The 13,611-nt window shown below is 43.0% G+C and overlaps 1 protein-coding gene across 2 annotated transcripts in view; it reads left to right on the top strand.

Moving 5' to 3' along the window:
* The first annotated feature begins 2,333 nt into the window (after positions 1–2,333).
* FSIP1 (fibrous sheath interacting protein 1) overlaps positions 2,334–13,611 on the top strand; it is a 120,083-nt gene continuing 108,805 nt past the window's right edge. For both annotated transcript variants that reach the window (XM_053257562.1, XM_053257552.1), the window contains exons 1-5: positions 2,334–2,455; positions 4,273–4,405; positions 5,285–5,459; positions 6,186–6,287; positions 11,311–11,483. In XM_053257562.1, coding sequence (XP_053113537.1) covers positions 4,280–4,405; positions 5,285–5,459; positions 6,186–6,287; positions 11,311–11,483 — 576 coding nt within the window. In that variant the 5' untranslated portion in view covers positions 2,334–2,455; positions 4,273–4,279. The remainder of the gene's footprint in view (positions 2,456–4,272; positions 4,406–5,284; positions 5,460–6,185; positions 6,288–11,310; positions 11,484–13,611) is intronic.

Raw genomic sequence — 13,611 nt, 5'->3', positions numbered from 1 at the left:
AGCAAGGTAGCAGGAAAACCTGGGTAGAAGTGACTGTGTGGAAAGCAAGGCAGGAGGAAAAGCTACCCAGGTTTTCCTCCTACCTTGCTTCCACACAATCACTTCTACCCAGGTTTTCTTGCTACCTTGCTTCCACACAACTGAAAATTGGGAGCACACACAGCCAGACGCGTAACTGGGGTGGTGGTGGCAGGCAGGGCACGTGTTCTAGGCATCAGTTGCAGGGGGCACAAAGTGCCTGCCATGCCCCACCCCCTGCCCCCAAACACCACAATTTTGTTTTAAAAAATTTTCTTAATTATTTTTTTTAGCTCTTCGGTCTCATTTCAGGCAGGCTTGCTTCCTGAAAGCATCTATTCTGGAGGGAGAGAAAGGGGAATAGACGCTTTTAGGCAGGAAAATAATCGGCAAGTCAGTGCTCGCTCGGGGGGGGGGGGCTCCTAGTAACTCGGGTGTGAAGGATCTGTGTGTGTGTGTGTGGGGGGGTGTTGTTCAGGCAGAACTGGCCGGAAATTGCGCCCATGGGCCGCACGCACTACTGTTAAAGAAACAAACCAGGTGTGTGTGTGTGAGTTTACACTGCTCAAATTCTGGAGAGGACCTGTAGATGCTGCATGCATGGTAGGTTGTGTTCTAGATGCTCTAGTCTGCATTGTGAATCCGTTAAAAGCACTGTTCTTAATTGATGTGTGATCTGTGGGTAATACTTGGATATACATTTCTTCAATGCAGTAAGAAAGCTTCAGTTATAAGGAAAACCTATACAAAGGCAAAATAGTGTACTTCTTACATTGCTAGCTGACTATGGTAGAGTGTTTATTATTCATATGATAAGATAACACATGACCAGTGTTCTCTCTAATTTTTTTTCATCTGAGTGCAGAATGAGTTTTGTTCTGGGCAGGAGTATCAAGGCAGTGTGCGTGCACAAGCATTCAGAGTGAGGTCTTCCTGATTCAACCTGAGTGGGATCTAAAATTAACTGAGCGGACATCAGAAAACTTGTGAGCACACGCACACGCCTTAGAGGGGACAATGCATATGACTGAAAACTCTTCAAGACAAAAAACACCAATCCCAAGGTGCGCTCCTTATTCCTTAAACTTCCTTAAATTCTGCAGGCTCTGTAGCAACCTCTCTCCCCATCCCGCTCAAATCCAATCTCCTTGGAGGAAGAGTTGGATATAAAAAATGTGAATGTTGCTGCTTACTGGCAGATAGCTGCTGGGGAGGCAGGGGGGTTGCTAATACACACTGCTGGATTTGGAATGCAATAAACATAATCACGGAATGTAAGGACTACATCCAGTCTCCAGTACCTCTCTGAATAGCTGATATGTGTGATTCCTGCTTTCTGAAGAAGGCTGTATCTATGCTGCCTCAGCAATTTGCATCAGTGAAAGCAAGGAAGGTGCAGTTATAATTTTCAGGTAGTGTCATAATTTGTTAATTAAAAAATTAACAAGCTTGACTTGTATTTTTAAGCTGATATTATGGTGAAGTTATTTGAAAGATGGGTGTCATATATGGGGGGGCAATTTCAGTGCTCGCTTGCGCTGGGTGCTATTTTCCCTAGATACGCCTCTGCACACAGCTCCCAAACCTGGGTAGAACTACAGTTTTTGACTGTGTGAATGATCCAAGTTTCAAGGCTGAATGGATCTCTAAATCTGAGTCCTTTGTCCAAATGCAACATTTCGATCCCTACATACCACTGGCGTTTGAACTGTTGTATTTAAAGCTACTTCTGTAATTTGTTTAACCCAATAATTAATACAAAATACCAGTCACTTAATCTTCCATTCACTGATCAGGATGTTTTGAGTAGAATCACTGAAACAACAGTACTTATATTACAGTGCAGTCCTAAGCATGTCTACGCAGAAGTAAGCCCCACTAAATTCAGTGGGGCTTACTGCCAGGTTAATGGGTACAGAATTTCAGCCTTAGTCATTACTAACTTGCCCAGTTATTTCAACTGGGCTGCTCTAAACAGGATTAACACTGGACACAACCTATTGTGTTTTGATTTCTATTTACTTTGCCTCACCCCGACCCGAAAAAGTCCTGCAAACGCCCATTCCCGCGAGTAAGGCAGAGTAAGGCATTCTTCCTCGGACAACTGCAAGAGTCGTAGAAACCCAAACATTAACCCAATCAATGAAAACCATGGACACAGAAGAGTACCCGTAAAATTGATTGCATGGAACAGAAACCTCCTTGACTTGAGATACTTCTGCTGTGAAGGAGCCGCAACAGGTCTTACGCATGTCTATCACGGCTATGCGAAGCCACAGGTCTAACTTCCGCCCTTAATATCCGCCCTACTTCCGGGATTTGGTAGTTCGAACGGGTTGCCATAGCAACCCAGAAGCTAAGTGTCTCATGGCTGGTTGTTTACAGAGCTCTTTGCTGCTTCTGTCTCGTACGGAACTCTTCAGAAATCCTCATTTGGGTGAGTTTATTATGGGCTTTGTTTGGAAATTATAGCCGTTTTTCACTATGTGCGGAACGAAGGTCTCGAACCAGCTCTAAAAATTAGGTATATAGGATGTTACGTTATTAAATATATATTGACAGGTTGTCAGGATAGCACAACAGAGAAAGTCGCCGTTGATTAGAATCGCATGTTCTTATCTGCTAACCCCTGCTAACTGGGCAAAGAAGCTCCTTTTAAATGTGGTGATTCCCTATATTTAGTAGGGGGAGAGTATCTGGCCCTATCCATTCCCAGCACAGCGTCCCTCCAGTGGCTGTTGCTGGTGTCTGTCTAATGTGCCTTTTTAGCTTGTGAGCCCTTTGGGGACAGAGACATGATGTTACTCCCATGACTCTTAGGATAATGCATTAGGTGCCACCCCACCCTCTGCATACATTGCTTGCCCTCTTTCCATCCCTTAATAGTAGGGCTCCTGCGTGTCTGAAGCTTTTGTGCAGCAGACTGAATTGGTAAGCTCTTAGCTCGAAATGTGCCAGTTCAGACATCATCAGGACCATGGTAAAATCCTGGTTTGTGTGCTATCTCCGGGCCTCAGGATTACATGCTCCTCACTTCCCTGTTCTTGTGCGTGTTGGAAGAATTCTGCTTTTGACTGAAATTAGAAGCAAACCAAGATTGGTTGTGGCATCTGAACCGACTGATTTTTGGCCTACTTTCCAGTAGGCTTATGAGATCACTCAGCATCTTGTGTGTCCGTGTGTGTGTGTCCCTCATCAACTTCGCAATGCCTGGACCAATATTAACCAAATTGGGCACAGTTGTAGGGACACATATGGAAACCTCAATGGCGTAGTTTGTGATGATGTCACCCATCCCCATTCAAGATGGTGGATTTTTCAAGATGGTGAAAAATCTACATCACCATCTTGAATGGGGGTGGATGACATCATCACAAACCTTTGAGGCATAAGTGGACAAATTTGGCCTAACTGGTTTGAACCAAATTTGCTACAGCTATAGGGACACATAGCAATGCCCCAATGGTGTAGTTTGTGATTATGTCATCCACCCCGATCCAAGATGGCAGATGTGTGAACATTTGAGGCAAAAGTGTGCTAACTTGTGGACTGTCTGACAGATTTGAACTAAATTTGGTACAGTTGTAGTGAGTGACACACAGGGTCACCTCAGTGATGTTGTTTGTAATGATGGCATCTTCTTCAATCCAAGATGATGGACATGTGAGCATTTGAGGAACAAGAGGTCTAACTTGTGGACCTCAGTTTGAACCAAATTTAGTCCAGTTGTAGAGATAGTGAAAGAAAAGTAGGCAGAATAGTTCTCACTAGAACAACTTGTTTATTTATTCCTACCAAATGGTTTGAAGTAAACCAAGTGACAAAAACCCACTTCAAATTGAGTGCATATCTCAGTTTGAATAAACCAAGATGGGTCAGTTTGGACATCACAACTGATCTTGGTTTGTTTCTAATCTCAGCTGAAAGTAGAATTCTTCCAACTCATGCACAAGCGGAGCTATAGTGTGAAACCAAGATTTAACTGTGGCTCCACTTTATGTCTGAACTAGTCCATTGTATGTTGAGCAGACCTGAGTGGAAGCTACATTCTTGCCTCTTAATTTGTTCATGGGAATAAGTTGTTAACTAACATCCCATTGCTCCATGTGGTCATGTAATTTTGTCTCTATCTAATAAACATTAAGGCAGAAAAACCTGTAAGACAAGGGTAGCCTGATGACTGCAGGTGACACTTGATTATGAAATACGTTTAATTTATTCCATGTATATGCTGTCTTTATCTGCTTTTTAAAGACTACAAATGGATATTACAAGGGGAAGCCTGGATGAAATTTCAAGGCCAGCATCTAGCTCAAGAATTAATCATGGAAGCAGAGTTTTAAGTGCATCCTTAGAGATTCTAACCCCAGAGCTTGACTCACCAAAGGTAATTGTTATGACCACTGTAATCCTTGCCTTATTTTCTTATTTATGTTTTTCTTATTTAAGATTTTTTGTACTTCTAGGTTTCTGGGATGTTTATACTTTTTTCCACATTAGTGATGCGTGTGCCGGGAAAACCCACATTTAGTGCTTGTGATAAAGCATTTTAGCTTTGATACATGTGTACTTTTTACTTGCAAAGTCTTTCATCTCAGCTTACCTGTGTAAAAAACACAAAGATAGGTGAGCCTCAAACTGTTATCTCAGAAATGGTAATTTATTCATAGGATGTGAAATGCTTAATGGATGTTGACATTAAAAAGACTTCCTTAGAGGTCCTTATCTAGTAGAGCACCTTTTACAGCATTCTGTCTCCAAGGCTTAGACATAATTTGTTCATTGTATGCACAAATCATATTTTGGGAGATATCAATATGAGACTTGCCTCTGTGCTTATTTTTCATTCTCGGGTGCTGCCCATTCTCTCTTTTTGCTGTGTATAACAGCAATATAAGCAAGACTTATGCTTCTAACGGCCTTATAAGCAAGGCCATGCATTTTTTTTGACTACCTGCCCACAGGTGTTGTTGTTGTTTGTGGCATAAAAGGAAAAGGAAAACAACCTCTGTAAAGCTTTCCTGTCTAGTTCCCTCGAAATGATTCTTATTTATCAGAGGTGACCAGGTGAGTGGCTGTTTACAAGCGTGCTATAAAACAGATCAAAATTTAAGTGCTTAAAAGTCTTGTCAGTTCCTTGGATTATATCCAACATGGCATTATAATGTAGGTTTTATTAATGGTTCCAGATTATAATAAGCCAGCAGTTTTTAACAAGAAGATTTTTATCTCTGCTGAAACTCTCAGTTTGCACATTCATTTCTAGGGTGATTATTGCCTTGAGATTTACAATAATCTCACAGAAGACAACACAAAAGAAAATAATGATGGTAATGGAAAAGAGTATGGGACCAAAAAAATGAGAACCTCAGAAGAAATAGTGGAAAGAAAAACTAATTGTAGTTTCCAGCTGCAGATACAGAATACAAATAAAGTTAAAGGTATGAAAGTTATATTTAAGTTAACTTTGCTAGAATAGAACGACACATTATTATCGTTATATCATGATGGAAAAATTCTGCTTCTCTGCTTTGTAGAGCTTCAGAGTGGAAATTCCATGAATGTAAAATAAAGATAGTACTGTATGAGTAATTTTCACTAGAAAAATGAATATATTCAACAACAGGATTTTGCGCTTCAGGGCTTATTCAGGCATGCCTATACTGTACCAATATACAAAGTTATTCAGTAGTATTACTAGTACAATAGTACAATTCAGAATAAGCCCCCCAATTTTTCTTCCTTGCCTCCTTTCATGCCTTTCCATTGGCTGACATCTAGTCTGACATCCAGACTAAATTACTCCTAAGTAGACCTATTGAAATTAAGTAGTCATTTAAAATTATTTCTGAGTAATTTAATCTGGATATCAGCCAGTGTTTCTAAACTTAGGACCAACTCACAGTCAGATAAACTGTTAGTCATTAAGTGATAAGCTTTTTACTTGATAAATTTGTGCTCAAACTTAATGGATATTGCATTCTTGGGATGATAAAAACTATAACAGTTTATTTTAGTTTCATGTAATAGTTGGTCCTCTGAGATGAGGCGGAAATTTCTGTGGGGGGATGTGCTTAGCTATGAAATGTATCTATGAAGCCAACCACAAGATATTTTTTCGAGACAGGAGTGTTTATATTGTATTCTGAATGGCTTCTGTTTTTCAGAATATGTTGTAAGATCAGTAGATTCTAAAGATGACTGTGCTGAAGACAGGCCTTCTGACTGCAGCATTGTTCCTTGGGATAAATTGACTAAATTACAAACAGGTATTGTGAATTCTTCTTTCTCAGAATGGGCAGAGGAAACGTAGGAAGCTGTCATATACTGAGTCAGACCATTGGTCCATCTAGTTCAGTATTGTCAACACAGACTGGCAGTGGCTTCTCCAAAGTTGCAGGCAGGAATCTCTCTCAGCCCTATCTTGGAGATGCCAGGGAGGGAACTTGGAACTATCTGCATGCAAATATGCAGGTGCTTTTCCCAGAGCAGCCGATCCCTTAAGGGCAATATCTTACAGATCTGGATCGTGGTTCCATACATCCATAATGACTGGGTTCTACGCCTGTGCAGACCATGCTTCGGATAGAATTTGCTAGCTCCTCACGATGCCCAACTGCCAGCAGCATGTGACTGCAGTACCCTTAAGCGGCGGTTGGGCGTCCCCTTCTTCAGTTTCTTGTTGACCACCTAAGCGATCGCGTCTTCGGAAACTACTGCTCCTCAAACGCTTATTTTATTACTTGTCTTACAACAAGGCCTCAATAAGGTAGCACAACAGCCGAAGCAGCAACTTTGATCAGCCTGCGAGCCCACTAGCCAGCAACATCTTGGTCTCTCTTTCCCACAAACTAAACAACAACGACCAGAGCGCAAGGAACAAGATCAACTTGACGCCTGCCAGAACTACCATCAAGCTGGCAAGCCATGCTCAGGAATGGCACCGCATAACATCAGACCAATGGGTCCTGCAAATAGTCACAACAGGTTATGCTCTGGAGTTCAAGGAAGTTCCACCATTTACAGGAATGAGATTTACCCCGGACATTCCAGTATTGCGGGAGGAAGTGCAGCACGTGCTGCAGAAGGAGGCCATATCACCAGTGCAGTGGGCTCAAAGCTAGACGGGATTTTATTCCCGGTACTTCCAAATACCCAAGCGAGACGGGGGTATACGTCCAATAATGGACCTGCACTGGCTCAATTGATACATTGAAGTACAAACGTTCCAGTTGACAACGTTGCAAGCCATCCTTCCGCTACTCCACGAGGAGCAATGGATTGCAACGCTCGACCTCAAGGATGCGTACTTTCATGTAGGCATACAACAGAGTCATCGAAAGTATCGCCGCTTCACCTTGGGAACACAAATTTACCAGTACAATGTTCTTCCCTTTGGCCTGGTGACGGCACCACGGGTTTTCACAAAGTGCATGGCCGTCATTGTCATGCACCTCAGGGTACTGGGGCTTTCGATTTATCTGTACCTCAATGACTGGCTGCTAACAGCCAAGACCAAGGAGCAGCTTCACAATGATATAGAGGTGGTGAGGACATTTCTTGATGACCTGGGAATCCAGATCAATTGGAAAAAGTCACACCTAATACGAACAAGGAGCTTACAGTATATCGGCGCTCGCCTCGATATGCTGGAGCAGAGGGCGTATCTGCCAGAAGAGAGATACCTATGCACCTGTGCCATGATATGAAGATTCAACACAACACCTCAACAATCAGCAAGGGCGATTCTAATACTGCTAGGCTTGATGGCCTCCTGTACCACCACAGTACCGTATGCAAAGTTGCAGATGAGGAATCTGCACCTTTGGTTTCTCCGCTCCTTCCGCACCATGGTCGAACCTCAGTCCAAACAGCTATTGATACCACGCAAGATTTTGACTTCATTGCTGTGGTGGACAAAACCGGATCATCTCTTATGGGGGGTGCTGTTCAAGGCCCCTTTACCAACGTGCATCCTAACAACAGATGCATTGATGTGGGGCTGGGGTGCTCACATGGGAACAGCAATAGCTCAAGGCCTTGACCAGGAACAAAGCTCTGAACCATATCATCTTTCTGGAGCGGCTGGGAGCGTACAGGGTGCTGCAAACATTTCAAGACAAAGTGCCAGGTGCAGTGATCCAGTTGCAGATGGACAACACCACAGCAATAGCCTATGTGAACAAACGGGGGTACTGTGTCGCGAACTCTCTGCAACCTCAGCCTCCAGGTGTGGAATTGGTGTATCCCGAGACAAATCCACTTGCAGGCTATACATATCAAGGGCACCCAAAACTGTTTGGCAGATTTGTTGAGCAGGGCGGTGGTTTTGCATCAGCACGAGTGGGAGATGCACAACACAATCACTACTGCAACTGTTTGCAGTTTTGGGCCTTCCAGTGGTGGACCTGTTTACGACGGAACACAATCAGAAGTGCAACACGTACTGCTCCAAGATGGTTCTGGGCACTTATTCAAAAGGCGATGCCTTTCAATATCAGTGGGTACAGAGCTTCTTCTGTGTGTATCCACCAACTCTGCTCCTGCCGCAAGTGGTGGCCAAGCTGCTACAGGAGCATTCAAGGGCATTTGTAATAGCTCCATGGTGGCCATGTCAACCTTGGTTCACACAGCTACTCAGACTCTCGAAGGGGACATACAGACGTCTCCCCAAGTGGAAAGAGCAGATATCTCAAGATCAAGGCTGAGTGCTGCACCCCAATCTATCAGTGCTCAATATCACGGCCTGGAGGATAGGCTATTGAGAAAGATCCTTTTGAACATCCGTAAAGGGTCTATGAGACGGAGCTATAAGGCAAAATAGTGGAGGTTCTTTGCATATGCTTGAGAGCATCATTTCTCGCCAAAAGCAGCCGGCCTAAAAGACGTACTCCTATATCTTACCTCTTTAAAGTCAACGGGCTTGGCCAAGGTATCCATAAAGGTTCACATGGCCGCATTGTTGTCACGTCACGTGGGATGGGATGGCAAGTTGGTTTTCTCTCATCCTAGGTGTAAGGACTTCCTTAAAGGTATAAACAATCTATATCCACCAATTAGACAGCTGGGAGAGAAATGGAGCTTGTCTCTGGTGCTTGGGGCGCTGACGGAGCACCCTTTTGAGCATATGGCTACTGCGTCATTGAAACTGACAACCTTAAAGACGCTATTCTTAGTGACAATAACCACAGCGCAGAGAGTCAGTGAGCTTAAGGCACTCTGGATGGATGAGCCGTATACCAAATTTTTCGTAGACCGCATTCTTATGCGCTTGGATCCTGACTTCAGACCGAAGATCGTCTCTGACTTCCACTTAAATACAGATATCGTCTTGCCAACCTTCTTTAGAGATCCAGGAATGCCGTTGGAGAGGGCAATGCATTCTCTGGATGTGAGGAGGACACTCCTTTACTATCTAAAAGCAACTCATTGCATCTGGAAGACGAGACTCCTTTTCATTTGTGAAAAAGGCCGGCATAGGGGCCAGTCCCCTTCTCGCCAAAAGCTGGCGTATTGGTTAGTGGAATTAATAAAGATGGCCTATGAGCTACAGAAAGTTGCACCACTGTCAACAATACGGCCCACTCCACCAGGGCATATGCCACTTCAGCAGCACACCTAGCAGGTATCAGCTTCCAAGACATCTGCTTGGCAGCAACATGGGCTTCGCACCAGTCATTCATCAAACATTACGCCTTGGACATTAGGATGGCAGCAGCGGCGGAGTTTGGACGGGCAGTTTTGAAGAGAGTTCTGCTGTAGCTTGCTGCTCCCACCACTGGGATGGACAGCTCGTTATTCACCCAGTCATTATGGATGTATGGAACCACTATCCAGATAAACAGGTTGCTTACCTGTAAGATGATCTGGTAGTGGTTCCATACATTCATAAGACCTACCCGTCCTTCCCCACTGCAGACAGATGACAAGCTATGTCAAAGTCTACATCTACAAACTACATCAAGGTCTACATCTACACGCTACATCAAAGTCTACTTCTACGGTCATTCTACCTCCCAAGTCCAGTCAAACACAGTGGCTTATCGGCCACCAAGAAACTGAAGAAGGGGACGCCCAACCACTGCTTAAGGGTACTGCAGTCACGTGCTGCTGGCGGTTGGGCGTCATGAGGAGCTAGCAAATTCTATCCGAAGCATGGTCTGCGCAGGAGCAGAACCCAGTCATTATGAATGTATGGAACCACTACCAGATCATCTGTTACAGGTAAGCAACCTGTTTTGCTTACAGATGTACTCTCCCATTGAAATGTAAACCAGGGCAGACCATGCTTAGCAAAGCGGACAATTTGTGCTTGCTACCACAAGACCAGCTTTCCTCCCTTGGAGCTCTATTCATTGTTTATCACCTAAAAGGTGTGCAAAGGGATTTTCAGGGGACTTTGTGTTGCAATCAAAAACATGCTATTTTGTAAATTATGGCCAGAGTATACATGGTATGGGAGTTCCCATGACAGGATTACCACCATTTAGTAGTTGCAGGGGGCGGTTGGGGCGGGGGGGGGCGGCAGCTAGATATCATAGAAGCTGTGTTATGGAAAAGAGTATTTAATCCTTTGAACCCACTCCCTCATGGAAATCCCGCCCCTGCCACAAAACTGCTGTTAGTTCTATGGAGTACAGCATATTTTTTTCCTTGTGCGTCTCGGGAAACTCTGGGTTCTGTCACAACACCCTTTTAGAAGCTAGGTATGACAGAACAAATTCAACAGACTACTTATCAGAAATATGACAGATTACTTACAACAATATATTGACAAAATCGTTTGTACAGAGACAAAATCTGTATAGGAAAGGCACGCAGACCTGATTTGTTTTTTGTGTTTTAAAATATCCTTATCATCAAGGAGAAGCACTTCAGCACAATAGCTTCCACTTTGCACTTTATGACATTGCTTTCTTTTAAATAATCTCTCACTCTTGTTGAATGGACTTCATTTTAAACCTTTCTCCATGTAATGTCAGCATTCCAACTTTGTACCCTTTTGAGATGTGGTTACCTATAGATAGCTAAAAATAAAGGAATCATAACAAATTTATCTTGTGATCAAAATATTTATTCTCATTTCTTTGGTATGATCATACGGTTGAAGGACCCACACAAATATTATGGTATTCACGAAGCTGAAACATATCCATTTCTCATTAGATGTTTGAAGAAGTGAGATTTTAGCAACTTTAATTTGTTCAGCTTGAAATGCTATCCTGAAATGCTACTAAGATTTTTTTTAAAGATCAACTTTGATTTTTAATAGTCTGTTTTATGTTTAATTAGGCAGTTCTACAAAGGTGGAAGATTCTAAAGAGAGAGAAGAAGATCCGCTCCTCCAAAAAGCAATAAAAAAGATGAAAAGGTTGGATGAGATATTGGCAAACAAACAATCTCAAGAAAGGGCCATTAAAAAAAAAGGCAGAGAAATGAGAACAAAACTGTGGGAAGATTTTCAGGTTAGAAGCATGTGATTTAATTCTCAGATAATTTTGTGAGCAAACGTTTATGTAAACTAGCATGATCTATTTTATTTTTTGTTTGTTTAATTAACACATTTGTATACTGCCCAAAATGGAAGCCTCTGGACAGTTTACAACAAAACAATAAAGACAACAAATAAAAAGGTTAAAACCTTACAGCAATTTAAAATTTAAAACTTTAAAGCTATTAAAAACACAATTAAAACAGTATCTAATTAAAAGCTTGGTGAACAAATGTGTCTTGACTTCCTTTTTAAAAGTTGTAAGAGATGGGAAGGCTCTTATTTCAGCAGGAAGTGTGTTCCAAAGCCTCAGGGGAGCAATGGAGAAGGCCTGTCCTCGAGTAGCCATCAAACAAGCTGGTGGCAACTGCAGACGGACCTCTCCTGATGATCTCAATGGGCAGTGTGGATCATAGTGAAGAAGACATTTCTCTTAAATACCCAGGGTCCAAGCTGTTTTGAGTTTTGTAGGTTATAACGAAGACCTTGTATTTTGCCTGGAAACCTATCGGCAACCAGTGTAGATGTTTTAAGATAGGAGTGATATGGTCTCTCCGAGATGACGCAGAGACCAACCTGGCTGCCGCAGTCTGGACCAACTGCAGTTTCTGGACTACATACAACGGCAGCCCCACTTAGAGCGCATTGCAATAGTCTGGAGGTGACCAGCAGATGTACTACTGTTCTGAGGTCATATATGAGACCAAGTGGTCTCGGGACTGATGCACATTGCTGGTCACACGCTTGATTTGGTCTTTCACTCTGATCAGGGTGGTGTTCCATGGGTGGGGACTTCTGAGATTTCCCCATTGTCATGGACAGACCACCATCTGGTTAAGGTTGGGCTTACAATCATTTCCCACCTTCACAGGGCTGAAGGGCCTATTAGGATGGTCCTCCTGAGAAGGTTATTGGATCCAATAGGGTTCCAAGAAGCCTTGGAGGGATTTAGTGTTGGCTCTGTCGGCGATCCTGTTGATGCTCTGGTGGAGAACTGGAACAGCAAACTCACTGGAGCAGAAGACATGATCGCTCCTAAGTATCCTCTCTGACCTGCTGCAAAATTGGCCCCTTGGTATACGGAAGAACTGTGGGGCCTGAAGCAGCAAGGTTAACGATTGGAGCACAAGTGGAGCAAGACTCAATTCGAATCCAACATCCAGGCCGAGGCCTGGTGGCACGGAGGCGGACAGTATATCCGACCCGACCGCCAGGAGGAGAAAAACGGCGGCAACGGGTCTGGCAGAGGCAGCTTCGGCGAGCCCATCCCAGCTGCAAGGAGCCCAGAGGGTAAACCACATAGTGTTTGCTCTGTTGAGGCATTTTTGCTTATCATATTTTCCTGTGCTGGACTTTCAGTGTTTTCAACGGATTAGTCAACTAAGGAAAAGTAATGACTAAATATGTTTCCAAATTGAAAATTTTACTCTTACACACTTTAAACAGGTCACCAACAACACAAAAAGGGGGGCAAGTTAACAGTTTGTCTAAAAACATAATAAATACACAAAAACAACAAGAAGAAAAAACCACGACCCTTGCTATGGAGGAGATACAAATCAGACAAACATTTCTACACAATCCTACTAGCGCCCGTTATTTTAACTGGCTTAAAATTACTAGTAACCTATAAAGCCCTAAACAGCTTGGGCCCTGGGTATTTAAGAGATTGTGTTCTTTGTCATGAACCCCACCACCTATTGAGATCATCAGGAGAGGTCCGTCTGCAGTTGCCACCATCTCATCTGGTGGCTACTCGGGGACGGGCCTTCTCAGTTGCTGCTCCGAGGCTTTGGAATGTGCTTCCTGCTGAAATAAGAGCCTCCCCATTTCTGACAATTAAAAAAAAAACACCTAAAGACACATTTGTTCACCCAGGCTTTTAATTAGATACTGCTTTAATAGTTTTAACTTTGTTTTAAAATATTGTTTAAAGGTTTTAAACTGTTTTAATGTTTTAACTTTTTGTTGTCATTTATTTTAACCAATTTTTAATTTCATTTGTTGACACTGGCCCTATCCACCCCCAGCACAGTACCTCCAGTGACTGTTGCTGGTGTGTATCTTATATTTCTTTTTAGATTGTGAGCCCTTTGGGAACA

This window comes from Hemicordylus capensis, chromosome 1, assembly GCF_027244095.1.
Source record: "Hemicordylus capensis ecotype Gifberg chromosome 1, rHemCap1.1.pri, whole genome shotgun sequence".
Taxonomy (NCBI): domain Eukaryota; kingdom Metazoa; phylum Chordata; class Lepidosauria; order Squamata; family Cordylidae; genus Hemicordylus; species Hemicordylus capensis.
This window is presented reverse-complemented; position numbering and strand designations above follow the sequence as displayed.